The sequence below is a fragment of the Pelophylax lessonae genome (assembly GCF_965119305.1).
Source record: "Pelophylax lessonae genome assembly, chromosome: 4".
Taxonomy (NCBI): domain Eukaryota; kingdom Metazoa; phylum Chordata; class Amphibia; order Anura; family Ranidae; genus Pelophylax; species Pelophylax lessonae.
In genome coordinates, this window is record NC_138771.1 from 294189266 (window position 1) to 294216039 (window position 26774).

General features: G+C 44.9%; 1 protein-coding gene across 1 annotated transcript; it reads right to left on the bottom strand.

Moving 5' to 3' along the window:
- Positions 1-2012: 2012 nt before the first annotated feature.
- SLC25A3 (solute carrier family 25 member 3) lies at positions 2013-20980 on the bottom strand. Its single transcript, XM_082255911.1, has 8 exons — positions 20834-20980; positions 12615-12770; positions 10595-10719; positions 8572-8751; positions 4188-4369; positions 3367-3539; positions 2479-2589; positions 2013-2376 (listed from the first exon to the last, which is right to left on the bottom strand). Exons 2-8 carry the CDS (start codon positions 12760-12762, stop codon positions 2216-2218), a joined length of 1080 nt encoding a protein of 359 aa, XP_082112037.1. The 5' UTR covers positions 12763-12770; positions 20834-20980; the 3' UTR covers positions 2013-2215.
- Positions 20981-26774: the final 5794 nt, after the last annotated feature.

A 26774-nucleotide genomic window follows, 5' to 3' on the forward strand; every position in this document is an offset into this window, starting at 1 on the left:
TCATCAGTCCACACAAAATATTCCCAGTAACGTTACGCTTTGCCAAACTTCAGACAAGCAACAAGGTTTTATTTTTTAGAGCGCAACAGCTTCCTCTGTGGTGTTCTGCCATGGACACCCTGCCTGCTCAAAAAGACCTAGGGCTCTTTCACACGGTCCGCCTCCATAGGCGGATCCGTGCTGCTCAGCGGGGATCGATCCGCGATCCCCGCTGAGCCGGCGGATGACAGCTCAGTCTCAGCTTGCAGTGCGGAGAGGGAGGCGTCACAGCCCCCACTGCTCTCTATGGGGAATCGGATGAGAGTGGACTGCCTGTCCGCTCTCATCCAATCCCCAGGACGGATGGAAAATAGGGTTTCCATCCATCCGGATTTCACGGACAGGATTGGATGCGGATGGCAGCGGGTGTCAGCTGACATGTCACTGCTGACATCCGCTGCTCCATAGGGCTGAATGGGGCATCCGATCAGATCCGCCTAAAAAACTGACGGGTGGATCTGATCGGACCGCCCGTGTGAAAGAGCCCCTACTCTATTCATGAACAGGGAGGTTTGACAGTTCCAATGATTTCTTCGTCTTTAGCCGTGTTCATGGGTTCTTTTCTTTACATCATTGAGAATTCTGCATATCTTGCAAGTTATTTCTTTTAGGAAGAGTATCCACAGTACTAAACAGTTTCCATTTATAGACGTTGGGGTTGATTTACTAAACCCAGAGTGCAAAATCTGGTGCAGCTTGTGCATTGTAGCCAAGCAGCTTTTAACTTCAGCTTGTTCAATTGAGCTTTGACAATAAAACCTGGAAGCCAATTGGTTTCTTTGAGCTGCACCAGATTTTACACTCTCCAATTTCCGTAAATCAATCTAAAATTTCTGTGGAGTGATGGATACCTAAACACTTTGAGATTGATTTGTTTCGCCTTTCAGCCATATGCAGATCAACTACACTTGATCAGGTGTCTTCAGAGAGCTCCTTTTTTGCAAAGCATGGTTCACATCAACTGACGATTATGAAGAGCAATCTTAAAAGGTTTGCGTGTATTATCAAAAGTAGCTCTAACCTATACCTGCAAATTAATTTAATTAATTGGACTTCAGATGTCCAAATTACAGACGCCAATTAGCCTTTGTTTAAATAATTAGTCTATGGGTTTAATTAGGCCAGCCATAGACTGCTCAAAATTCAGTCATTTCCTTACAGCTCTTTCCTTTGCACTGCTTTAATCTTTTTCTTGTATGGTCCTCACTGATTTTTGTACAACATTAAAAAGGAAAGTCTCTCACATTCATGTTCTCATGCAAGTTTGTACCCTGGTAGTTGTCTGAATAAAAAGTTATTTGACCTAAAATTCAGCCGTTTCAGTAGAACCCGGATGAATTTAATTCAGTCTAAGGGCAGCCTGGTTGCACTGAAGTCAATCCACTTCAGTGCAACAAGCCTGTTGTGTTTTTTTTTTTTTTTTATTGTGTGATTGCTGGGGGTGGGTGGTGTATAAAGCTGGCGGCAGCGATCATTGTATTCTGACAGCTGGAAAGGAAAACTTCCTGCCGTCAGAAAACAATAGCTCAGCAGGAGTCCTTGTCCCACTCCTCCTCCAAAGAAAAAAAAAAAAGTGTATTTTATCAACTTAAAGCGGTGTTGCACCCTTTTCTGTGTTTATTAAAAGGCAGTAGCTACAAAAAAAAAAAAAAAAAGTGTAGCTGACGGCTTTACAGATGTCCTATTGTTTCAATAAGAGTCTGACTTGGGACATGCACATAGGTAGTGAGTTATTCACCCAAATTAAACACTGAAGCCAGGATAAGAATGACAACCCCAATCTTGTGCTCTATAGAACAATCCACCAAGACAGTACTATATAGCTGCCCTCAAGTTTGCATCAATATTTCAGTTAGTCAAGACTTCGATGTCTAATCCTTCACTCCTTTTCTTCAAATATTTTTCTTTAATTCAAACACAAAAGCAAGGCAAAGGAAAGCTGACAAATCTGTCTAGAAAATGTAACAAAATCCTCAAAATTTCATCCGCCTGGGTCTTCTGTTTATTTAGACAGACAGGTACAGTGGTAAAGCCGAATTACAGTCGTGGGGTACCAAGCAGAGTGCATACAACCAATAATTACATCTGAGAAAATGGCAAGTCCTACACGATTGCATTTATAAAAACTTCTCAGTTTGAAGTGTCATTGGAACTTTCACTATTTAGGTCCATGTGTTTACTCAGTCAAGCCAAGCTTCTTCTTCAGAGACTCTGGCATTTCAGGGGGAGGAGGACGAGGAAGTCTGAAGTAGACCTTCACTGAGTCATAGATGAACCACTGCAGAGCAGTCAAGGTACCAATCATGATAATACGGGCTGTCAGCCCCTTCCAGACTCCTGTGTATAGACAAAAAAAATATATATTGGAGTCTAGTGTATAATAAAGTAAAATATTAAGAAAAAAAAAAAAAAAAAAAAAAAAAAAAAAAGAGAACATACCTTTTGGTCCAAGTCGTTTAAGGACTTCCAGAGCAGTGCTTCCCTTTTCTTTATTCAACACAGACACCACTGAATCAGCAGGATGAGAGACAATGGCACAGAATACACCAGCTATAAAAAGAAAAAAAAAAAAAATTCAGCCTTTTTTGTAAACACATTAATTGTCACAAAGCACAAGTAACAAACATTCATTGATACAACAAACTGCAGCTACTACTGCTCTTTTCTTTATTTAATAGGCTGAACAGCATAGGAATATACAGTCTTTATGGTCCAAGATGACCTGTCCTCATACTAGCCAAGTCCTATTGGTGAGAAGTGGTATAGCACAAACGCAGCAACCACTGCCAATAGAACATAATGACCAACATGAAGGTATATTATTCTTACATGCCAATGACTCAAGCACCTTTGACTGTACAACCAAACAAGTTGCTGGGTGACACTGAACTGGAACTGCTGGAATGATCCAGCTGAACTCAGAACAAGTAAAACACCCACAAAGGTGGATCTAAGGGAGCATGTTGTAATTAGGAAGAAACACGAAAATTCATTTTAGGAGCAAGTTTATACTAAAAAAAAAAATTGAAGAACTTTACCTACCCCCCCCCCCCCTTTGCCAAAGCTAAATAAATATGTTGCCAAACCAAAATGTTAACTAGAAATTTAAACAGAAAAATCTTAGACCACAATCTTGGACTGCACCTAGTTGTGCAGATGAAATTGGTCAGCGGCTTTGTTTAAATTTTTTAATTTTATGTAGTGGATGCACAGCTTCTTAAATTTATGAATTTCTGCACCATCTGGAGTCCTCTTTTAAGCATATAGGGAGTATATTTCATGCAGGGGTGGTGAAGTAGTAACACATGGCAAACCTGGTGGACTTACCAATATAGCCAGCAACAAATGTCACAACCAACTGTTCGGATTTTGAACATTCACTTCGCGGCTTGGGTACAACGTATTTGTACAGTGCTTCAACTGTACGTTCAAAGCAAGCAAACTTCATCATGGTGTAGGGAATTTGCCTCATCCAGAGAGGAGCAACTCCTTTGTAGAACCTACAAATACAGTACAGTCAACATATGCCTTAGTTACAGCTGAAGACAATGCATGGAAAAGAACGACCCTCCCCGCCACACTATCACTATACATCTGTGCAACAGAGTTAGCTGTTAAGAGATCTGAACAGGCAAATAAAAAAAAAAAAAACACGTATAATCAAACATTAAGCTACACAATTGCTGGTGGTGATGGGCTGCTCTTCTGCACTTTTGCTTTTGGAATAAGCTTGACGGTACTGGAATACTAAGCATTGTGTCCCTTTATGCTCCATTTATTTGTCCGCAGATTAGCCAAGTCCTATTGGTGATAAGCAGCACAGCATTAATGTTGCAACCGCTGTCAACAGAACATCAATAGCCAACATGCAGGTATATTATTCTTACATGCCAATGACTCAAGCACCTTTGACTGTACAACCAAACAAGTTGCTGGGTGACACTGAACTGGAACTGCTGGAATGATCCAGCTGAACTCAGAACAAGTAAAACACCCACAAAGGTGGATCTAAGGAAGCATGTTTTATTTAGAAAGCCAAAAAGCAAAAAACACATTTAGAACAGAGAGATTACTTCATCTTAAAAAAAAAAAAAAATGCAAGGCAGGGAAAAACAAAACCAGAAAAAATAAAACAAACAGTTACTTACGCCCAGAGTCCTTCTTCAGCATACATCTTGGGTGCTGCTTGTCGCAAAGTATTTGCATACCCAGGCTGTGTTTGAATACGTACTTTTGCAGCTTCCATTGGAGCCAGTGCAATATCTGCAAAGAACTCAGCACTAGCAGATGCAGCCAGGTACAGAGATGTGCGCCACAAATAAGTATTTTCCTAATATGTAGAAGAAAAAAAAAAAAAACTGGGGGTTTGTATACAAAGTATTTAAAGGAACAGATGCATTATGTATTGTTCCCTGAAAAGTCAAAGAAAAGTTTCCAACCTAAGAAACGAATCAGCGTGTTTTTTTTTCCTTCATTTATTGAATTTTTGAAAATGCAAAAATCATTAGTTTCTACTACAATGCAGACCCCCACAACAAAAAGGTAGGATGGTTTGCCCTTAACGAAACCATGAAGCCATCAAATGGCTAGTGTCATAACTGATCAAATGTATAGGATAAGAGGGTTTAGTTCTGCTTTAAGTCAAAACGTTATCAAGAAGATAAACAGGAAAAAAAAAAAAAAAAAAAAAGGATTTAACTTACCGTAAAATTCTTTCTTAGGTTCATTAATGGAGGCAGTCCTCTGATGCATCAGTAGGGTAATACCACCCCCTACAGGAGTAGGACACTAGGCAGAGAGAATTTCTGGCTATGCCTATGGGCAGTCCCTGGAGATATACCCTCATACCCTCTCTCCTCCGGCATAGGATGTCAGTTTTGTAACAAAGCAGTTTCAGAAACTACACCAACCCACTCAAAATTAGATGGGCAGGTACTGCGTTCCGTCAATGAACCTAAGAGAAAAGGATTTTACTGCAAGTCAAAAATCCAGTTCTCCGTCGTTCATTGATGCACAAAGTCCTTGGATGCCCTTCAGTAGGGACGTCCCAAAGCAGTACCCAAATGAGGGGTGGGAACAGCAGAAGAAAAAAAAAAAAAAAAAAAAAGTCCATGGCCAACCAGGCAACAGGACTCAACAGAACAACCAGATGAGGTCCACCTGAAAAACAGAAACACCCTCAAGGAAGCCAAGGGGCCCCCTAATCCGCAGCCTGCAAAACCTTTGCGGCCAAAGGAGGCATCCCCAGATGCCATCACATCCACCTTGCACACCTGAAGCACAGGCGCCTGATGGCAAAAAGCCCAGGAAGCACTACGCGCCCGAGTAGAGTGCGCCTTGACAGGGAAAGGTGGAACCTGAACCTTAATGGAATAACCCTGCACCATGTCTGATCCCATCTGGAAATAGTCGCAGCAGACACAGGCAGCCCTTTCTTCAGGCCATCCGTGAGCACAAAGATCGAGTCAGACTTGCGAAAAGACTCGGTAGACGCCAAATACACCCTAATCACCCAAACATCCAGGGTATGCAGCACAAATTCCTTAGGATGTTTAGGCTTAGAGCACAAAGGGAAGGTAACACAATGTCCTCATTCAACTGAAAACTACCTTCGGCAGGAAAGACGGATCCGGCTGAAGTACCACCTTGTCCCTGTGAACCACCAGGAGGACGACAGGACAGCGCCACCAGTTCGACACCCTGCACGCAGAAGTGATAGCCACCTTCTGATACAAGGTAAGCAGGGGAACCTCCCGAATATTCTCAATGAGAGGCCTCTGGAGCACCGACAGCACCAAATTCAGGTCCCATGGCGGTAACAGAGGTCGCACCGGAGGTACCAACTGTCGCACCCCCTGAATGAAGCTATGCACCAGGGAATGGGCGGCCAATGGCCTCCGGAAGAAAATAGCCACAGGGCCGAGACCCGACCACTGATAGTACCCAAGGAGGCCATTACCCTGTTGAAGGAAAGCCAAGATCCGAGCCACCGAATAGGAGCAAGAGTGTGTCCCAAGGGATCACACCATGCAATGTAAGACTTACACGTATGATAAAATCTTCCAGGAAGTTGCCTTCCTCGCTTTTGGCAGAGTGGGAATCACCGAAGCAGACAAACCCCTGTCCTTCAGCACCTGGCTTTCAACAGCCAAGCAGTCAAAGCCAGCGACTGTAAAGCAGGATGGAAGATAGGCCCCTGAGACAGTAGATTGTCCCCAAGAGGAAGTCTCCACAGGGCGTCTGCGACAAGCCTGACCAGGTTGGCCTACCAAGCCCGACAAGGCTAGTCTGGAGCCACAATGACTGGAATCCCTTCCACCTCCATCCTAGAAGTCATGGCAGCAACTTGAGAGGAGGAAAGGCATACATCAGCTGGTACTGGCCCCAGGGGGCCATCAGCCCATCTGCTAGAGGGTTCCGAGAGCAGGCCACAAACTCTGTACCTTCCTGTTGATTCGAGACGCCAACAGATCCACGTCCGGAGTGCCCCAGCAAAGGCACAACTGCTGAAACACCTCCGGATGCAGGGACCATTCCTCTGCATCCAAGGCCTGGCAGCAGAGGTAATCCGCCTGCCAATTTTCCACTCCCGAAACATGGACAGCAGAGAGCTGGAACATGGCGCTCAGCCCAATGTAGAAGGTCTGCCACTTTCAGGGCCGCAAGGACACTCTTGGTGCCCCCTTGCTGATTTACGTAAGCCACGGCCGTGACATTGACCGATTGAATGCGCACTAGACAACCCTCCAGACGGTCGGTCCAGTGCGTCAGCCAAAGCCGGATCGCTCTCAGCTCCAGGACATTGATCGGCAATCGAGATTCCTCCAGGGACCAGAGTCCCTGAGCCGAGTCCCAATTGAGGACTCCCCCCCCCCCCCCCCCCATATGAAAAAGGAACACCCCCACAGCGCTACAGGCCAGAGGTTAGGCCTGAACTAAGAGAAAGAATAAGCCCCCACCATACCGGGAACACAGGCGGGCGCCATCTCATGACAGGACCCCACGCCACCGAAGTAGGGGGGCTGTTGGCCAAATGGGAACACTGACATAAGCCTAGACCCCGTTGTGTGCGTCCTGGCGAGACGTTTAACTCCCTGGGCCAGTCCCCGTCCAGTGGGACTATGTCGCGGCCAACCCAGGGCGGAGCTAAGGCCTGCAAGCGCTCGCTGGCCAGACTGGCCAGACTGGGGTGACCACTGGATATAGGGATCCTGCCTGTCGCCCAGCATAATTACTAGAAAAAAAAAAAAAGGCTAAATTACTTCTATGACAGGACCAAAGATCCCAGGAAGACTAATGGGCCATACACACTATGATTTTCTGAAGACTTTTTCCTTTAGACTTACCAAAACCATATAATATGAGGTCAAACCTAAACACTTTCAATTTGTGTGCAATCTGGCAGGCCCTTGCACTACATAGAAAAGGTAAATCTTAAGGAAATCTAACCATAAAAGTTGGATAGTGTGTATCCAGCTTAAGTCCTTGCTCCTGACTAGGCAGATTAAAACAGTCATCCTATGCAGGTAGAGAGGGTATACCAACCAGGGACTGCCCATAAGCGCAGCCAGAAATTCTGCCTAGTGCCCTACTCCTGTAGGGGGCGGTATTACTCTACTGTTATGCATCAGAGGACTGCGTCCGCCAATGAACGAGAGAAAGGCTGTTTTCCTTTTTCCTTTTGTAAAACATAAAAGGTTGTGTTAAATAAATGGATACCAAACATGTCAAGGTTTAAAACTGTGCATGCCTATTAAATGGCAACAAACTATGGTACCTAAAAATTATCTATAGGTGACAAGCCTTCACAGGTTATGTCCACGTCATTCATTCTGTGTTCTGTAAACATGAAAAACGACAGCATTTGCAGCTGTTGGCTTGTAGTTCTCAATGAACCGTCAGTGTGCTGTTGAGCACTAGGTAGTTCACTGCACTTCCTGTCGTTCCGCAATTGCTTACCCGTATCAGAGGTACGGGTAGGCCGCTACACAGTCTGTAGGACCGTGGCTCTACACCAATGATCTGCTGATCATGGGTTCAATACTTTACAGGCACCTACAATAACAACGTTTTTAGATTTAACTTATCTGTTTGATCAGCCATTTCCCTGGCTGTACCAGGCAGGGAAAGACCACAAACTGAAGTAATGAAATCTTTATTGCTTCCAGCTGCATTCATCAGAGATGTGGGAATGGATGTTCCTCCATCTCATTTGTTGGCAGCGACCCCACCGCTTAGCGGTCCTGGGCTCCCTGGAACTGGAAAGCCTAGGAACAGTGGTGGGTGGCGGCCATTCCGAGCCCTGTAAAAGTGATCAGCCGACTGTAAAGCCACTCAGGATTTTTTTTTTTACATGAACACTGATCACTGGCAGTAGAAAGCAACTCCAGGAACATAGCTGCAGGAAGGACTTTGGTGCAACTTCTTCCTAATTCAACACGTGTATACATATGTACACTGGACGAGAAGAGAATAAAGGAATCTAGTAAATTCCATACACATTTTAAGATCAGAAACTTACAAAACGCTTACCTCTCCTAGAAGGTTAGAGTACAAGACCTTGAAGACTTCATAAAATCCAAATTTACACAATCCTTGCATGGAATACCCAATAAACGTTGGGGCCCATCCCTTGGCAAGTCCACGGACACCATCTTCTTTAAGAGTTACAGAAAACCCACTGAAAATACTCTTATACTTTTGTGGATCAACCTAGGAGAGCGAAGAGATGGGGGGGGGGGGGGAGAATCTTTAAAAATTGTACAAGGTCATGTAACTATAAAATGTTTGCATACGAACTAGTTTCTAATTGTAGGGAAACTGCATGTATCCCACATCCAGTGTTAAAAACAAACCAACACATCCTCAACATAGAATAAAGGAAGCATATTTACTTTCAACAGGTATTATTGCTTTTAGCCCCGGTTCACACTTGTGCGTGTGCGGGGTTCGCATGTAATGTCGGAGCGCACTGCTCCGACATTACATGCGATCGGCTGTGCGGTGCGAGTTTAGCCATACAAACTGTATGGCTAAATTCGCATCGCACCCGCAGCAAACACGCACAGGAGGCATTTTTGCAGCCGCATCAGGATCGGATCGCACAGCAGTTCACACTTGTGCGATCCGCTCCTGTGCGAACTGCACAATCGCACTGCGATATGCGATCAAACTGGGGGTGTCGTTAAGATTACATTGACACCCCCAGCAGATCGCATATGGCAGTGTGAACTGCCGGGGGTGCGTGTGCGATGCGGGAACAGGCTGCAAATTCGCAGCCTTACCGCATCGCATAAATGTGAACCGAGCCTTAGGCATCAGCATTATGCAGCTAAAGATTCTGCCAAACACATCGAAAGTTATCTATTCCAGGTCCCTCATTATTTTCTTAATTAAAAAAATAAAGCCAAGCAAATAAATGCTTCTGCAAATTTTGTTCTTTCTTCCTGGCAGAGTTATAATAGACTACAGACTTATTAAAAAGGCAGTGAGGCTTTTATTCAACATTTCATAGAGCAGTTTAACCATTCTTAGCAATTATGTTTAGTATAATCAACTACTTTGTTACAGCATGTGGTTATTTAAAGGCTTTTTTTTTCCCCCCTTTAATTCTGTCAGTGGACAAGATCTTGCTTGTAGTTCTACAGGAATTCTACAAAAAAAAATAAATTACAAAAAGGGTTCCCAAAAAAAAAAAAAAAAAAATTAACAGCCAAGACCGAAGTCCTAGGGGGCAGCATAACCCACTGGTCAAGAAGATATGAAGCTGCGTCTCAAACAATGGAGAAATCCAATTTCATCAGCTAAGGCCAGTTTGTATTCTGCTACATATCTTTGAAAAAAAAAAAAAAAAAAAAAAAAAAAAAAAAAAGCACAATCCCAAAAAGCATATATTGATTGGTTTGCGCAAAAGTTATGGCGTCTACAAACTACGGGATAGATTTATGGATTTCATTACCAATGGCTGTGATCAGCGATTTTTAGTGGAACAGCGACATTGCGGCAGACAAATCCGACACCAAGTGACACTTTTGGGGACCAGTGACATCAATACAGTGATCAGGGCTAAAAAAATGCACTGTCACTGTAGAAATTACACTGGCAGGGGTTATCATTGGCGATCAAAGGGTTAAGTGTGCTCCTAACTGTGTGGGGGATGGACTGACTGCAGGAAGAGATCTTGTGTTCCTGCTAATCAGGAACACAGAACACAAGATCTCTCTTCCTGACAGGCAGACCGCCGTTCTATCATTCCTCCGAACGATTGCGAGTGGTTGGCCGCTGGGACCAATGACAGGGGGAGCGCAGCTCCGGTGGCACGTGCACCCCCCCTCCCCCTAGAGCCAATGAAAACAATCACGTACAGGTATGGGATTTTGCGCTTAAGGTCCGCCCTGCTGCAATAAATGTACATATGGAGGTCCATAAGTGGTTAAAATCAGCATGCAAACTTGAAATACACATATACCGTAAAAACAAAGCTTATTATAATTAGCATGCCTAGTAAATTGTGCTTCTGACAGACATTAAATGAAAACCTTGTTAGCATACCTACCTGAATACGACATTTCACCAAATCCAAAGGTACAACTGCAGTGTGAGTTATACCACAACTGAGAATGCCACCAAAGCCACAAAAAGCATAAAATTTTGTTGAGCCATATTCACAACTGTATTCGCCTAAATGAACAAACCAAAAAAAATCATGCTTTAAAAAAAACACGCATGCATGAGTAATAATATTTAGTACCAAAACAAGTTAATTTAGTCAACACTAGTTAGTAGTTTACACTCAAACTTCACTCCAACGTGCATGTAGACACAAACCTGAATTCTGCATTTAACCAGATCTAAGGGGACCACTGCAGTATGTGTTGTACCACAGCTTATGATTCCACCAAAGGCACAAAAAGCAAAGAATTTTGCAGATCCATAAGCACAGCTATATTCCTCTGTTTAATTAAAAGGGACAATATGTTTTACTCAGACTATAAGTGAAACAGTCTGCATTTAACATGCTCTACAGTTTATATTTTATTAAAGTTCACTTATCCTCTTTGCCTCCTTCACCTGACTCAAGCCGCCCTCTCCCCCTTTACAGATGCACACTTAAGCAGGCCATACATGGATTAAAATTGGGCTTGGTCAGCAGAGACCAGATGAATTTATGGACTAGCTTGTACACACAAGTTGATCTATTGTGTACAACCAGCCTGTCAGGTCCCCCAATCCCCCCGAGTGATCAGTGCCATCAGCTATAGCCGGCAACACTGATCATAGTATTCAGACAGTGAGGAAGGCTCCTCACTGTCAGCATACAATACCTCAGCAGGAAGGATTCCCCCATCCACCTCGAAAATGTGGATTGGGGAATTGCTTTTTTTTTTTTTTTTTAATTCAACCTGATTGAACCAAAAAAAAAAAAAAAATTTCCATGCATGGTCAGGCTAACAGCTGCATCCAACACACACACACACACACACACACACACACACGTCTCACCCTCCTGCCCCTGGAGACTTCTATGGGGCTGTGTCCCAAGACCAGAAACAGCCCATGGAAGTCTAGGGGAGATTGCAATATACTGGTACTTAAATGTTAAAAGTGGATTCTGTGCCCCCACTGCACGGGTTAACTGCTTGTTTTTTGTAGGGATGAAAAGAGCGGAGATATACTTACCAAACCCACCGATCCTCCAAGCGCAAGACTGGTTCATGCCTCTGTTGCCCCCCTCATGCTAGCAGTCTTGTGAATAGACTGTTTGACATCCTCACACCAATAGTTCACCTAGATGTGAAAACGGCAGGAAACGTCCACCGCTGGACGTAAGGGGGGGGGGGGATGCTGTTTTCTGGAGGATCGAAAGATCGGGTAAGTGTAGCCTTTTGGCACGCCCCTGGACAAAATGAGCAGTTAACCCATGCGGGCAAAAAAAAAAAAAAAAACATTTTTCATGGAGTTCTGCATTACCATACTGGTAGGCATTTTAGTGACCACAACATGAATCAAGTAGTAAAAGATATTTATAGCAATTATATGAATATTCTAGATGCTAGAGAAGCCACACAACATGTATCATGTTTGCATTCCATGTCCCTTTGGGGAAATTTCCATTTAGTTCCACTTACTCTCATTTAGACACAAGAAATGCTCTCTTGCATCGAGAACCCATACAAATTGATCCTGCCATGTCTGGGCAAATGTACCACTGGTCTCTGCCAGGTCCTAGATAACTGGAAGACACCGGTGGCACAAATGCACATGCGCTGGAGTCCCTAAGATGGCGGTGCAGAAAAGGGGCAGGGGGAGGCCATTTATTCAGTGGTTTAGTTGAGCTTTAGGTTTTATATTTACTTCCCAAGAACACCAAAGTGAAGTGAAAGCACAAAATCCTACCCTAGTTATCTATACAACACATACAAAGAATAGGACAATAAAAAATATGATCCAGTTTTAGCAATTTTAGGTGTTCTTTCTACATGAAAAAGTGCTATGTGACCTTGCAAGACTGGTGTCCAAAAGTACACATTAACAAGGGCAGCTACGTATTGCACACTTTATCCAATCCAACTCACCTTCAGCAGTAGCTGCAGCAGCAAGGCGTCGGACAGGTTGGATCTCTGGAGAGTTTCTCTTGCTTAAAGTCACACATTCCTGTCCCAACTGGAAATGTGGTGCATTGAACGGGTTCGCCCGGGCTAGCTGTGCAACGGTGGAGTACATTTCGGCAGCTGTGGATTGACAGAAAACAAGTGAACACCCTACAAAAAGGTGAAGGACAAGCACAAACAAAGGTCTTGGAACTGCAGCAAAATGAAAGGTTAAAAAGGTCACGTAAAAACGGAATTTTTGTAAAATCTTACCTGTAAAATTCCTTTCTCTGAGTCCTCCGACAGTCGCCGCCTCTTCATATTCGTCACATATGGGGTATTAGACTTTGCTCCGAAGGAGTAGCTAGGCAACAGAATATGTTAACAATAAAGCTTTTAACATATCCCACCCTCAAGGGGTGGTCCCCTCAGTCAATACCCTCCTACTTCCTGCAACCATATCTCAGTTTTAGTGGAATAGCAGTAGAGTATACAACCAAACCCCAAAAGAGGGGCGGGGGCGGCGACTGTCGGAGGACTCAGAGAAAGGAATTTTACAGGTAAGATTTTACAAAAATTCCGTTTTCTCTTACGTCCTCCGACAGTCGCCGCCTCTTCATATTCGTCACATATGGGGACGTCCCAAAGCAGTGCAAACATGAGGGGTGGGAAACGCATCCGCGCCGAAAAGGCAACGCAGTCTCCGCATCAAAGAAAGGAACCTTACCAAAGGAAGGAAACCAGCTGGGCAACAGCAAAAGACAAGTGCTCAACAGGAGCAACAACCCAGGAGAAGACAAAAAACCAGGGGATACAAAAAACTATCCCAACAGCCAGGAGTCCCCAACAAGGGACCCTATGGAACAGCCGCACTAAGAACCTTGCGGCCAAAGGAAGCATCCGCCGATGCCTGAACATCTACTTTGTAGAATTTTGTGAAAGTGTGCACGGTCGACCAGGTCGCCGCCTTACACACCTGGGCTACAGAAGCCCCATGACGACAGGCCCAAGACGTACTCAAAGATCTAGTAGAGTGCGCCTTCACAGGGACAGGAGGAGCCTTACCCTGCAAAGCATAGGCCTGTTCAATGGTCTGCCTGATCCATTTGACGATGGTAGAGGCCGAAGCCGCCATGCCCTTCCGAGGACCCTCTGGAAGAACAAACAAGGAGTCAGTCTTACGAAAAGACTCAGTCGATTTAAGGTAAACCCTTATCGCCCGAACAACATCCAGAGAATGCAATCTCACCTCCTTCGGATGTTTAGGCTTCGCGCACAGCGAAGGCAAGACAATATCCTCATTAAGATGGAATTCCGAAACTCGTTTCGGAAGAAAAGAAGGATTAGGTCGCAAGACCACCTTATCCAAATGAATAACCAGGTACAGAGACTTGCAGGACAAAGCCGCCAGCTCCGACACTCTGCGAGCCGAAGTGATCGCCACCAAAAAGGCGACCTTTTTGGACAACATAGACAACGAGATCTCCCTGATCTGTTCAAAAGGAGCACGTTGTAACACAGATAGAACGAGATTCAAGTCCCAAGGGGGCAAAGGATCCCTCCTAGGAGGAACCAGATGCCGCACACCCTGAATAAAAGTGCCAACCAAGGAGTTGGAAGCCACGGGACGTTGAAACAGAACGGCCAGCGCAGACACCTGACCCTTTATCGTAGCCAGCGCCAAACGCTGATCAACACCCGTCTGAAGAAAAGACAGCACACGGGAAACCGAGTACGTGCGGGGTGAAAACCCCCTGGACTCACACCAGGCAAAATAGGCCTTCCAAGTACGGTAATAAACCTTCCCCGAGGAAGACTTCCTAGCGTTGATCAAAGTATGAACGACCTCTGGAGAGAGACCCTTCTCCTTCAGGACCTCTGTCTCAACAGCCAGGCCGTCAAAGCCAGCGACTGTAAAGCAGGATGGTAAATCGGTCCCTGAGACAGTAGATCGTCTCGAAGAGGTAGACGCCAAGGGGCGTCGACCGCCAGATTCACGAGGTCTGCGTACCAGGACCGGCGAGGCCAGTCCGGTGCCACAAGAATCACCGTGCTGCGTTCCGAGAGTAACCTGCGAAGGAACCTGGACAGCAACTGAATCGGTGGGAACGCGTACATCAGCCTGTACTGATGCCACGGGGCCACTAACGCGTCCGACGCGCCTGCCCGAGGGTCGCGCGTCCTTGCCACGAACCTTCTCACCTTGTAGTTGAGACGAGACGCGAACAGGTCCACATCTGGAAGACCCCACTTCGCGCACAACATCTGGAAGACAGCCGGGTGAAGAGACCATTCCCCCTGATCCAGGGTCTGGCGACTCAGATAGTCCGCCTGCCAGTTCTCCACCCCCGGAATGTGAACTGCCGTTATCGCCGGGACATGAGTCTCGGCCCAAGACAGAGTCGCATTCAAGACGCACAAAATGGGGGTTAAGAAACCGCACAGCGTCCAGTGAGGTAGCCACCTCACCAATCATCCCTGCACCGAACAGGGATGGGTCGTTCACTGTGCCAGGAGCGTTACCTGGCGGAGCGCTCGAAGGCAGACTGGGAAGCCACTGACCCACGACCTGCGATCAGCCCGAGACCCAGCCTGCATGATCCTCTTCATCCGAAGAACTAACTAATGCTGACAAAAATAACAGCTAAGTAAAAGGTAGAGAGAAAACTCAAACAAAATTTTAAAAAGAAGAAAGAGTCTGGGGCAGAAAGCCCCAGCACAGAAAAAGCCAGCCACTCCTGACAAGCTAGACATTAAAACTGAGATATGGTTGCAGGAAGTAGGAGGGTATTGACTGACTTGAGGGTGGGATATGTTAAAAGCTTTATTGTTAACATATTCTGTTGCCTAGCTACTCCTTCGGAGCAAAGTCTAATACCCCATATGTGACGAATATGAAGAGGCGGCGACTGTCGGAGGACGTAAGAGAAATACATTTTTTCCTTCAAAGTTTTTGGTCTTATTTTTGTATCATTTTTTATCTAACATGTCAACTATTTTGTTCTCAAAACAAATATTCACCTACTGTGTTTTCCTGAAAATAAGACCAGGTCTTTTGGCTACAAAAAATGCATTAGGGATGCCTTATTTGTCCTGTCTTCTCTCCCCCTCTTCCCTCCCTGTCAGCATCTCTGTAATCCCCAAAATAAACTCTAGTTAAAGTCCTTGTAAAATCATTTAATCCGCTCTGTAAATTAATTATATACATGTCCAGTGTGTGTCTTTATGCAACACTGTAGAAAATACCTTATTTATAGCGCCGCTGGGCACTTACATGACCCGCTGGAGCTCTTTCACGATCCAAGCACTGCCGAAGGAAATGCCGAGATCCCCGCTGACGTCAGCCCTGCTCCGAGTTCTGCAGAGGACAGGCCGCTGACTTCAGCTGAGAGGAGAGCTCCAGCGGGCACTGTAAATAATGAGGGGTGGGAACAGCAGAAAAAAAAAATCCGAAGTCACATCTAGGGGTGATTGTCCCGGTTCTAACAGGTCTTGTACCGCCCAAAACAAACCATGTAAGCGGTCTGGGGAGAGGCACAAGTTGGAAGGAAAGAACCTTGCCGGGGAACAAGAGCGAAACTTGTGGCTGGACCGAATGACTTTGTGGACCCCCTTGTCTTGCACCAGAGAAGTACGGGTGAGGGCGCACCTTCATGTGGAAGGAGCCTTGTCTGCAGGTCTTGAGAAGCCCACTCTCGGCTTGCCAGACCAGGTTCGTTTGGAGGCCCTAAAAGGCTCCGAGCCCTTGTCAGTTGACCCTAAGGGACGAAAGAAAAAAAAAAAAACCCCCACGTATGAGCTGAAAAGGAAGGCCCACGCCTACGACAAGGTTCCTTTATGTCATCATCCAGGGTCGCTCCAAACAGCCGACCTCCTTGAAACGAAAAGATCAGCCAAGGCCTTTTTAGAAGTGTGGTCCGCAGAACAGGATTTGAGCCAAAAGACATGCCCGAAGGACCACTGCCAAAACAGAGCCTAGCCACCAGGGGAGCCACATCTAAAGAGGCATCACAGATAAACTGCAGCCCTTGGACCAGCTGGTCCACCAGCTCAGCAAAGGCAGGGGGGATCTGTTCTCCCTCCAGGTCACGGCGTAAAAGCCTAGCCAACTTGGTCAGAGTGTGCGACACCAGGGCAATGGTGAATACTGGCCTCAGTGCCGAATCAGCCAGAGTGTACATATTGGGGGCCACAGCCTCTGCCTTCCTGTCTGCCAGATCCTCAAAGGCCGGGGACTCTTCAACCGGAATCATGGTTGCCTTGTTCAATCTGGAAACCAGAGGGTGCACCATCGGTGGAACAGTCCACTTCTTAAGAAGGGACTCCTCATAAGGGTAATGCCAAGTAAAGCACTTCGGGACCTCCACGGGGACGCTTTGGTCTTCCCCACTCTTTAGTGACAATTCTGTCAAAATGGGTGGGGAAAGGAAACACCCTTGCCACTCTGGATTGGTTGCGAGTTCCAAAGGGAACCTGCGCCTCCCGTCGCAGCTGCATCCTCCCATCTTCAAGGTTTCACACACAGATACAATCAGTGCTTCCACCAGCACCTTTTCACGCGCAGTTGCAGACCTAGCAGGGTGACCCACGTCCGTGGCGGCCGAATCAGATTCAGGATCTGATGAGATGAAGCAGGGGAAGGCGCTTTTTTGCCATCCTGTTGCCTGAAGACCCCCTTCACCCGGGACACAGGACTCAAAGACCGCCATCAGTGCATCGATGTATGGTTGGGACCCAGAGGGCCCTGCAGCCTCAGAGAGGGAATCCGGTGGGGAGATGTGCGCAAAAGACTCCTTGGTTTACCAGGGAGACCCCACAAAAGTATAACACTGGAAGGGACAACCCCCACCACGCTGGCAGCACCACCTGGTCGCCAGGCACAAGCACCAATTGATCCTAAGCAGAGAGGGAGAGAACCCCACCAGACTCACCACGCAGCAAAAACAGGCACCTGCAGGCACCAGGATAATCTGCACTCCCATGCACGACGATCAGGAAGTGAAAGGATCCAGGAGTCAGCACCAGGGGATGAGGAGGGGCTCCCACCACCAAAATCGCCACCCACAGGGCTCCATTGTCATGGCCGCCACTCTTTTCAATGGCAAACCACCGCAAAATGGCCGCCGGACAACACAAACATGGCTGCTATGTATAGAAACACAGGCTGCAACAAAATGGTGGCTCCACACAGCACCACAAGGCTTGCAAGGATCTAGGAGGGAACCCAGGCAGAAGCCCCCACTAGGTACAACCCCCCCACACAGTCGATCGTCCAGTCACGCATCACCCCTGGCCCCATCACCAGCATAGTGCCCTGCCCCCCCCAGGAGGTAGATCAGACCACCCAAACAGCCCCAATATATGTGGAGGGGGTAGGATGGGGAACAGATAACAAGGGGGGTGCCTGACGGGAAGGAGTGGAACCCGGGGGTACAACCATCCCAAGAAGGGGCCCACGTCCACCCCAAAACTCTCCAGGGGGCTACTCCCCATACCAGGAACCAGGCGGGCACCGCTCTAGACAGAACCCCTCTCCATCAAAATGAGGGGGCTGTCAGCCAGGACCCGGCCGTATGCGACCTCGCGAGGCATTTAACTTGCAGGCCAGCCCCTGTCCAATGGGGCTATGTCACAGCCGACCTAGCTTGCCAGACTGGGGTGACCACTGGATCTAGATTATACAGCCCGCCACCCAGCCAGGCAGTTTATTGTAGATCTCACAGGAAAAATCCAGGAGAAAAAAAATGAATATCTAAAAAAGAAAAAATTGCCAGGACCAGAGATCCCAGCAAGGAACTAGGTCCTGACTAAAAAAACTGAGTACCTATGCAGAGGAAGTATACCCCCTAGGACTGCCCATGGGCATAGCCAGACTTTCTTCCTAGTATACTACTCCTGTAGGGGTCCGTATAACCCAATGGTTATGAAGATCTGAAGCTGTGTCCATCAATGAACGAAGAGAAAAAAAATAAATGCACTTTTTTTTGCAGGTAAAAAAAAAAAAATGTGCATTTATTTTTTGTTTTGGAGCCTGGAACGCATTGCACCCACGATCAGCAGGTGCCTGCAGATGTGTCAGTGTATCTGCTTGCTCGTACCTTGTACGAAGAAGCATCAATGAACTACCACAGCACCGTGGTAGTTCATTGAAAACTACAAGCCAAAAGGTGCAGAGGCTGCCAAACCTTGCAGTTCTCCATTCACAGAGTGTTGCAGCTGAGTGTTCATAGCCGTGCACGATCACTTTTTTTTAACTTGTGGCAGCAGATACAGGGAGAAGATCCTCTGTCTGCTGTCACATTGGAAATGGGGAAGGGGGAGGGTGCATTCATGTTACCTAAATATGAAAAGGTGAACTTATCCATTGAGGGCTGGTTTACCGCAATACAGTGAGTTTTAATTCTGCATCAAAAAAGTATGGACAGTGCTGGATTCCAATTAGCCCAGTTCACACCAATGTATTCAACAAGGGTAAAACAATGTATTTTTCTGTAGGGAACACAGAAACCTCAAAATGCAAATGTCCTCAACTAAGATGAGGACAAAAAAAAAAAAAAAAAAAAAAATACAGCACTGGGATGCTTTAACCCTCCTCGTGTGTTAGGGTCAGAACCGACCCGTTATCAGGTTTTGAATGTCTATAAGTATCACACAAATTTGTTTATTGCAACAAGATTTTTTTACTTTGTCAGGAACCTCTATTTAAACAATGTAATAGAAAAATAATCCTTTTCACTAAATTATAAAATACTGTGGTGAAAATTAAGACGTCATGGTGTTAGGGTCAATTCTGACCCAGTTATAATATATATAATATAGGATTATAGGACACTAATAAGTTCCAAAACTGAAATCATAAACACTCTCTCTGCTTAGTAACAGTGACAGCCAATCCCCTCTCAACCCTGTGAGCTGTAGTTAGGGAGGGGCCTATCTCTTTTCCTGCTTCTCTAAATAAAGTGAAGAAACATAGGACAAATTCATTTCAGAGTTGCTGACTTTATTTTACCATTTTTTAAATTTGAAAATGAGAGGTATGCTATCAAAAGAAAGGTCTAGGGGGTCACACCAAAAATATTAAAACCAATCTTTTCAAGGATAAAAGAACCCTAACAAGGTAACCAAGAGGTAAGAAACAAATTGGATGATAAATAATTGTTCAGAGGGTATTTTATGGCTGATTTAAGACACGGGTCAAAACCGACCCGTTAACATCATGGATAGTAACAGAAAGCCAACATAAGAGGAGTTAAAAATGCACCCAGAACACGAATTGTGGTGTGAACCAGTCTCTTTTTGGATCTGGATTCCATTTGGAAGTGGGGGGATAAATGGGGGGGGGGGGGGGTGTCCCTTCACTTCCTTCCCCATAGCCACAACAGGAAGTGAGAGGAGATCCCTGCCTGTCACCAGAACAAGTGTCCCCACTGGAAGATTTCCCCCTTATTCCTGTTGTGGTGACAACCCACATTTTGCAATGATCTTTCAGCAAGGGTGATGGCTCCTCCTGTACGGAAATTGAAGTGTTTGCCCTAATGATGTAGTGTGCTGTGCAATCTGTTGGCCCAATATAAATCATGTATAATAATAATAAAGGTATACAGGATAAATAGAGAATGAATCAAGGGCACAGACAGCAATAAAATCTGACATGTGATCTAATCTCTGTACTCTGCCCAAATAAAAAGTTTGCCCTTGGTTATACTTGAACCTCCTAATTATGAAGGTGGATAGGTGTGGTTATCTGATCCTGTGATAATCCTCGTACAGATCAGACTTCAATAGATTAGAGAGCCGATAAGATCGCTCCAGGTTGGAGTCTCGATCACTGCCTATGATGGCTGTCTCTGCAGGGGGCTGAGCACAGCAGTTCGCCCTATGTCCTGGTGCAGTGCAGGCAATGATAGCACTCAGCGCTCCCTTCTATGGCTATTCTCCTGTGTCACCCCGAGCACACACCAGCCCCGCTCCTCCTCCCGGCTCTCAAGGACACCGCGCTCTAATGATAAACCCGCCTGGCACACAGGAGGCCCCGTCTGCTGCTGACACGCATTGTCCCGTTACCGCTAACCACGTGAAGGACGTCCCAGCAAAGAGCGCCTCCTTACATCACCTATTACCATACACCATAATCACAAGCGTGCAAAGCCCCCCGTCCCCAGCTCCCGCCATAAACCCCCCACAGCACTCCGCGGCCTACTCACACTCCCCTAGAAGATGGCGCTCACTCGGCCCTCACCGGCTAACAGAGAGCGAACGTCCTCCAGACCTAATGAATTTGTCCTTCTGTGACGTAACGGCAACACCCCCACCACCTCTTCATAGATATTATTGGCTTTCGTATGTAGAGCAGCTAACTGTTGGGTGCTCTCATTGGCTGCTATAGAGGAAGGGCGGATTTGACTATGTGACGTACAGAACGACTTTTACGTACGCTACGTGGGTCAGCTGATCGCCCTGACTTTAGTGTATACATGGTAGTGTTGTCTCCAATGTCACTGTGAGAGGTCATCCCCGGTAGGTGACCTTTATCTATAGCGAGTGCCTTGTTCCAGTTATTTCAAGTGCTAACTGAGGAATGCTTTCTATAGAGCTTATTATTATACAGGGCTTATAAAACAGTATGCTTTTTTTTTAAACTCTTTTTATTGAAGGGGATAAAGCTTATAGTACAAAAACAGTATGTTTTATTTCTCTAAACTAAGGGCTTATTCACCAACTCAGTTCTAGTGCATAGACAAGGCGCTTTGCCGTAGACGCAGTTCACATTTGTGCGTCAAAGTGTCTTTATCTTAGGTGCATATAATCAAAGCAATATGGAACAGCGTAACACCAGTGTGAAAAGCAATAAAAATACATATATATGACAGTGTAGCAAGGTATGATAAATATAAAGTGCACTAGTGCTTCAACAAATATACGTGTATGTGCAAATAATCATAATATAACTATTAGAACCGGTTCACACTACCGCGACCAGAAAGTCGCCCCATGAAGGAGCGACTTTTTAGCGCGACTTTGAAGAGACTTAAATGATAGGCGACTTTGTCTGTGGGGAATGCCTGGCTAATCTTTTTCTTCTTCCTGGAAAGTCTGATCACAGTTGCTTGAAAATAGATAAGGATCCGACTTAGAGGCGACTCCCATTGAAGTCTGCGTACACAAGTCAGATAGAGGTCGCCTTGAAGTAGTGCAGGAAGACCCGGTTCATACTACTCCGACTTGGGACGCGACTTGTGCTACCTCAAGTCGCCCCAAGTAGCTTGTCATTACAATGTAAATTAATGAGAGCCCTCTTAATATGCACCACTGAAGTCTCTCCGACTTCAGAAAAGGTTCCTGTACTACTTCAAGGCGACCTCTATCCGACTTGTGCGCATAGACTTCAATGGGAGTCGCCTCTAAGTCGGATCCTTATCTATTTTCAAGCGATTGTGATCAGACTTTCCAGGAAGATTAAAAAGATTACCCAGGCAATTCCCACAGACAAAGTCATCTATCATTTAAGTCTCTTCAAAGTGTCTTCAAAGTCATGCTAAAGTCGCGCTAAAAAGTCACTCCTTCATGGGGCGACTTTCTGGTCGCGGTAGTGTGAACCAGCTCAAACCTTTTCTGAAGTCGCAGCGACTTCAGTAGTGCATATTAAGACGGCTCTCATTTATTTACATTGAATTTGTAATGAGGTCGCACAAGTCGCATCCCAAGTCGGAGTAGTGTGAACCAGGTCTTAGACAATAGTAAAGTGAATGTGCAAAACAGTCCATAAGAAATAATGCACACCATCCAACAAGTGAAATATTGAATTACAGTCCCAAAAAAATTTTGGTACTGAAACCAAACTGAAAACAAATGTCCAAAATGTAATGTGCAAAAGTGATGAAATAAGTCCGTTACTCCGTGAATGCAGTTATCCAAACATTATAGTGACAGAGGTGCAGTCTCCCAACATCCGGTATCCAACATTAAGTTCAGTGGCTTCTCATCTTATTGCAAAATATCATTGCATGTTCCTAAAAACCAATGGATGGTAGAGGGGATTCACTCGATTTTAGGCAATTCTTCATATGACATAAAAATAAAGTCTCCATAGTGTAGTATGTATAAAAATGACTTTCATAGAGAAAATAGTAACTTACAGTAATGTAAACCAGCCTTTTTCAACCAGGGTGCCTTGAGGTTTCTTCAGAGGTTCCTTCTCAAAATGCCTTGAAATTGCCCAACAATTGTTTACAAGCCAGCAGGTGAATAAAGTCTGCCTTTTAGTTTCACAAAGCCACTGTTTTTTTATTGTGCACCATTACAAACTTCAAGCTGCCAGCGTTATAACAACCAATGACCCTCCTCTGCCCCTCTTTGCCAACGCTGAGGTCACATCAGCTGAGTGAGGGAGAAGAGAAACATTGGAATACTAGTCAGTACCAGTGTGCAAAAGTGTACTGGATTTGGAATAATAAATCACCTCTATTGTTGGGTGTCCTAAGTGTGTGGGTGTTTATTTATTATGTAAAATTATTAAAATAGTTTTTTACATTTTAGAATGGGGTTCCCCAAGATTGTCTATAATTTTAAAGGGTGCCTTGATTGAAAAAAAGTTTGAGAAACACTGATGTAGACAATGGCAGGTATAACAGACAACCGTCCCAAGGGGTCCCAGAATCGTAACAACGAGGAAATTCCGAACTTCTGGTCTCAGCCGTAGACCGTAAGTGACGTCACCCAGTGTTCCGTGAAAAAACCATATCCGTGAAAATTCCCTACCCTCGTCACTTCCAGTGCACCTACGTCTTGGAACAGCTGAGGAGCTTACAAGTGCGCATGCTCGGAGGGTAGGGAATTTTCACGGTAGTGTGTTGTAACGTTACACCCCATCAGCTGTTGCGGCGGTTACATTAAAATATCTCGGCTGCAACATGAATCATCTCCGCTCCTACCCCTGTCACTTCCCTGATCTTGGCTATGAAAATATAAATCACGGAGCCGAGATCTCCGTGATTTAGATTTCATACACCCGCCGCTTTTACATTTAGTAGTCGAGATCAGGGAAGTGACAGGGGTAGGAGCGGAGATGATTCATGTTGCAGCCCAGATGTTTTAATGTAACCGCGGCAACAGCTGAGTCGGTGTAACGTTACAACACACTACCGTGAAAATTTCCTACCCTCCGAGCATGCGCAATGCTAAGCTTCTCAGCTGTTCAATGACGTATCCGGAGCTGTGAGCATGCGCACTGCTAAGCTGCTCAGGTGTTCCATTACGTTTATGACAGGAAGTGACGTGGGTATGGAATTTTCACGGGGTATGGTTTTTTAACGTTACACCGGCTCCTCCCGATGTGTTGCGTCACAATCACGTGACTGTCTCAAGGGCTGCTATATTTCAGATATAGTATTTATTATTTACTTTTTATTTTCACTGTATCCCTTGCCTCTATTTTTTTGGTAGCGCATTGGTTTATTAGCTTTATATATTTATCGTTGGTGCGCTGCCATTTTTTCCTAAAGACGTTGTAAACCTTAAGAAAAAAAGCCCCAAAAAAAAAAAAAAACCTGTAAGACAAAGGCATAATGTGCTTAGAACAAAGCCCTCCAGCGTCACACGCTCACCGCTGAGACAGCTGACATCTTCTCCAGGTGTTCCTTCTGGGGTTGCGGGCTCCGGTGTCGTGAGTGGCTGGTGTTGCAAAGACCTCACTCCCGCGAGTGGGAGCCGCTGTTTATGGCATGGGCTCTGAAGGTCCAGCAGGGTAAGCCTAACCTTCAGAGCACATCACCGATGATGTCACCGGCTGGCTGCATGCACTCTGAATATCTCCTAAACAGTGCAAGTTTAGGAGATATTCACAGTACCTACAGGTAAGCCTTATTATAGGCTTGCCTGTAGGTACAGTTACAAAAAAGGACTTTGCTGCCTCTTTAAGGGCCCATTACCACTGCAACATATGCATTGAGCACAAATAAACACACAAGCATTGGCATGCTGCGTTGCAATTTACCCACTTGCAACCAGCAGTTTAATATTTTCTGCTGGTTTTCCACTTGTCACTTGTGCTGTGGTTGGACACAGCTCACATATGTAATTCCCCTTAACTGACGGCCTTGAGCCTGCTTATTAGCTTTGTAGCCCCTCTCTGGACTTTCTCCAGTTCAAGGACATCCTTCCCTAGGACTGTGCCCAGAACTGGACGAGATATTCAAGGTGTGGCCGAACCAGAGTTTTGCAAAGTAGTAGAATTATAGTCTTGTAAAAAGGGGTAATTATTTGGGCACTAGGTAAGCTAGGGGGGAGGAGTAGGGGTATGGATCATACATTATTAAAAAAGGTCCCAGAAGAAAGGCCCATGAAATGAGTCCATAATAGCCAATGGTATTCACTGAAGATCACTATAGTATGGCTGCAGCTCCCCTTTAGAGGATTGGATTCACTCTGGGATCTGTATTAAAAGAAAGAAATAGGAAGTGCCACCATCTGATTCTGCCTACAGTGAGTACAGATCTGTGTCGTGGGGCCTGTTTTGAGAGGGCAACCCCTTCTGCTAGAAGAGTCAGTGAACAGGTGTCAGTCAAGGGGATGCTAGAGAGTGTCTGGAAGATAATGTAGTTGCATCAAGTCTGTTGCTAGAGAAAGCAAGAGGACTTAATTCTTCCATACAAGTGGCAGTATGGTTGAAGCAGTGTCTGCTTCCACAAATAACCTAGTGAGGCTAAGTTAGAATTGTCCTTATCTACTGTCAATAGTTTAAGTTGGGGTATCCCGCCATTCCCTTCTCCCATCCAAGTTCCACAATAAATATCAAAAACCAAAACACCTGGACTGTTTATTGAATAACGAGCAACTGGGAGTAAGGATGGATGAGTGAACTGTCCCCTAGTGACCGTCTACAGGTAATCAGAGGAGGCCCAAGAAGTCATCACATAGCAAGCCCTACGGGGACAGTGCTACATAAAGTTGCTGTATCGTGTTGTGAAGTTGTTGCCCTGCTTAGCTTTGCATCATTGTTAAACACTAAGACTGAACTATTTATTTCAACCTCTGGATTTTTTAAGAACAAACTAAGCAGAGCCTAGGGCATACCGCTTACAACTCCAGACAATTCAGAAAATTTGGCATTAGACACAACCCTATGGACACGCTGCTGAAACCAGTTTTCTATCCAGGCACTTACAATATTATTAGTGCCAAAACACCTTCATTTGTAAATTAAGAGTTTAGGGGCTACTGTTTTAAATGCCTTAGCTAAATCTAGATATACTACATCTACAGGTCTTTCTGTATTCAAATTACAGCTAACCTCATAGAATGTTAAAAGGTTGGTTTGGCAAGAATGGTCTTTCATTAATCCATGTTGGTTACTAATGATACTATTTCATCAGCAAATTCTTGGATATGGTCCCTTATAATTTCTTCCAATAGTTTACATACTATTGATGCTAGGCTGATTTGTCTGTAGTTTCTAGGTATGTATCTCAGCCCTTTTTTGAATATTAATACCATGTTTGCTTTTTGTTTTTGCAAATAAGCTGGTACCCATCCAGTCAGTAATCTGCCCTTTCAATAGAATTTTACTGTCCTTTTCATTTGTGAAAACTGAGTAGAAGAATGTATTTAACGCAGTTGCCTTCTCCCTTGGATTTGTGACCATCTTCGCCTTATCATCTTTTATGGAGCAAATATGTTCTGACCTAGATTTTTTATTACTAATATATTTGAAAAAATATATTTTTTTACACTCCTGAGCAACATCTCACACATAATCTATAATCTATTTTATCTGCCCTGGTCTCGCTCTTGCACTAAAATTTCTGGCAAATTATATATGTTTCAAATTGGAGTAAAAAATATGGAAAATGTTACATTTCAGTAAGATAAAGAGATTTATATGCTATGTATTTAGTTTTGATTGATTGTGTTGAGTTTTATATGTATTTTTATTGATTTTTTTTGGCATGGGAACACATAATACCAGCTGCAGCAATCATTTATCTTATTTACTGAATCTGGTTCACAATTTGCGTGGTAGCGCAGGAGACTTTGGTATAGTAAATTTTTTTTTTTTTTATATAGCGCAAAAAACTAGAACCAGAGAGGTGATCAAATACCACCAAATGAAAGCTCTATTTGTGTAAAAAAAAAAAGTACATACATTTT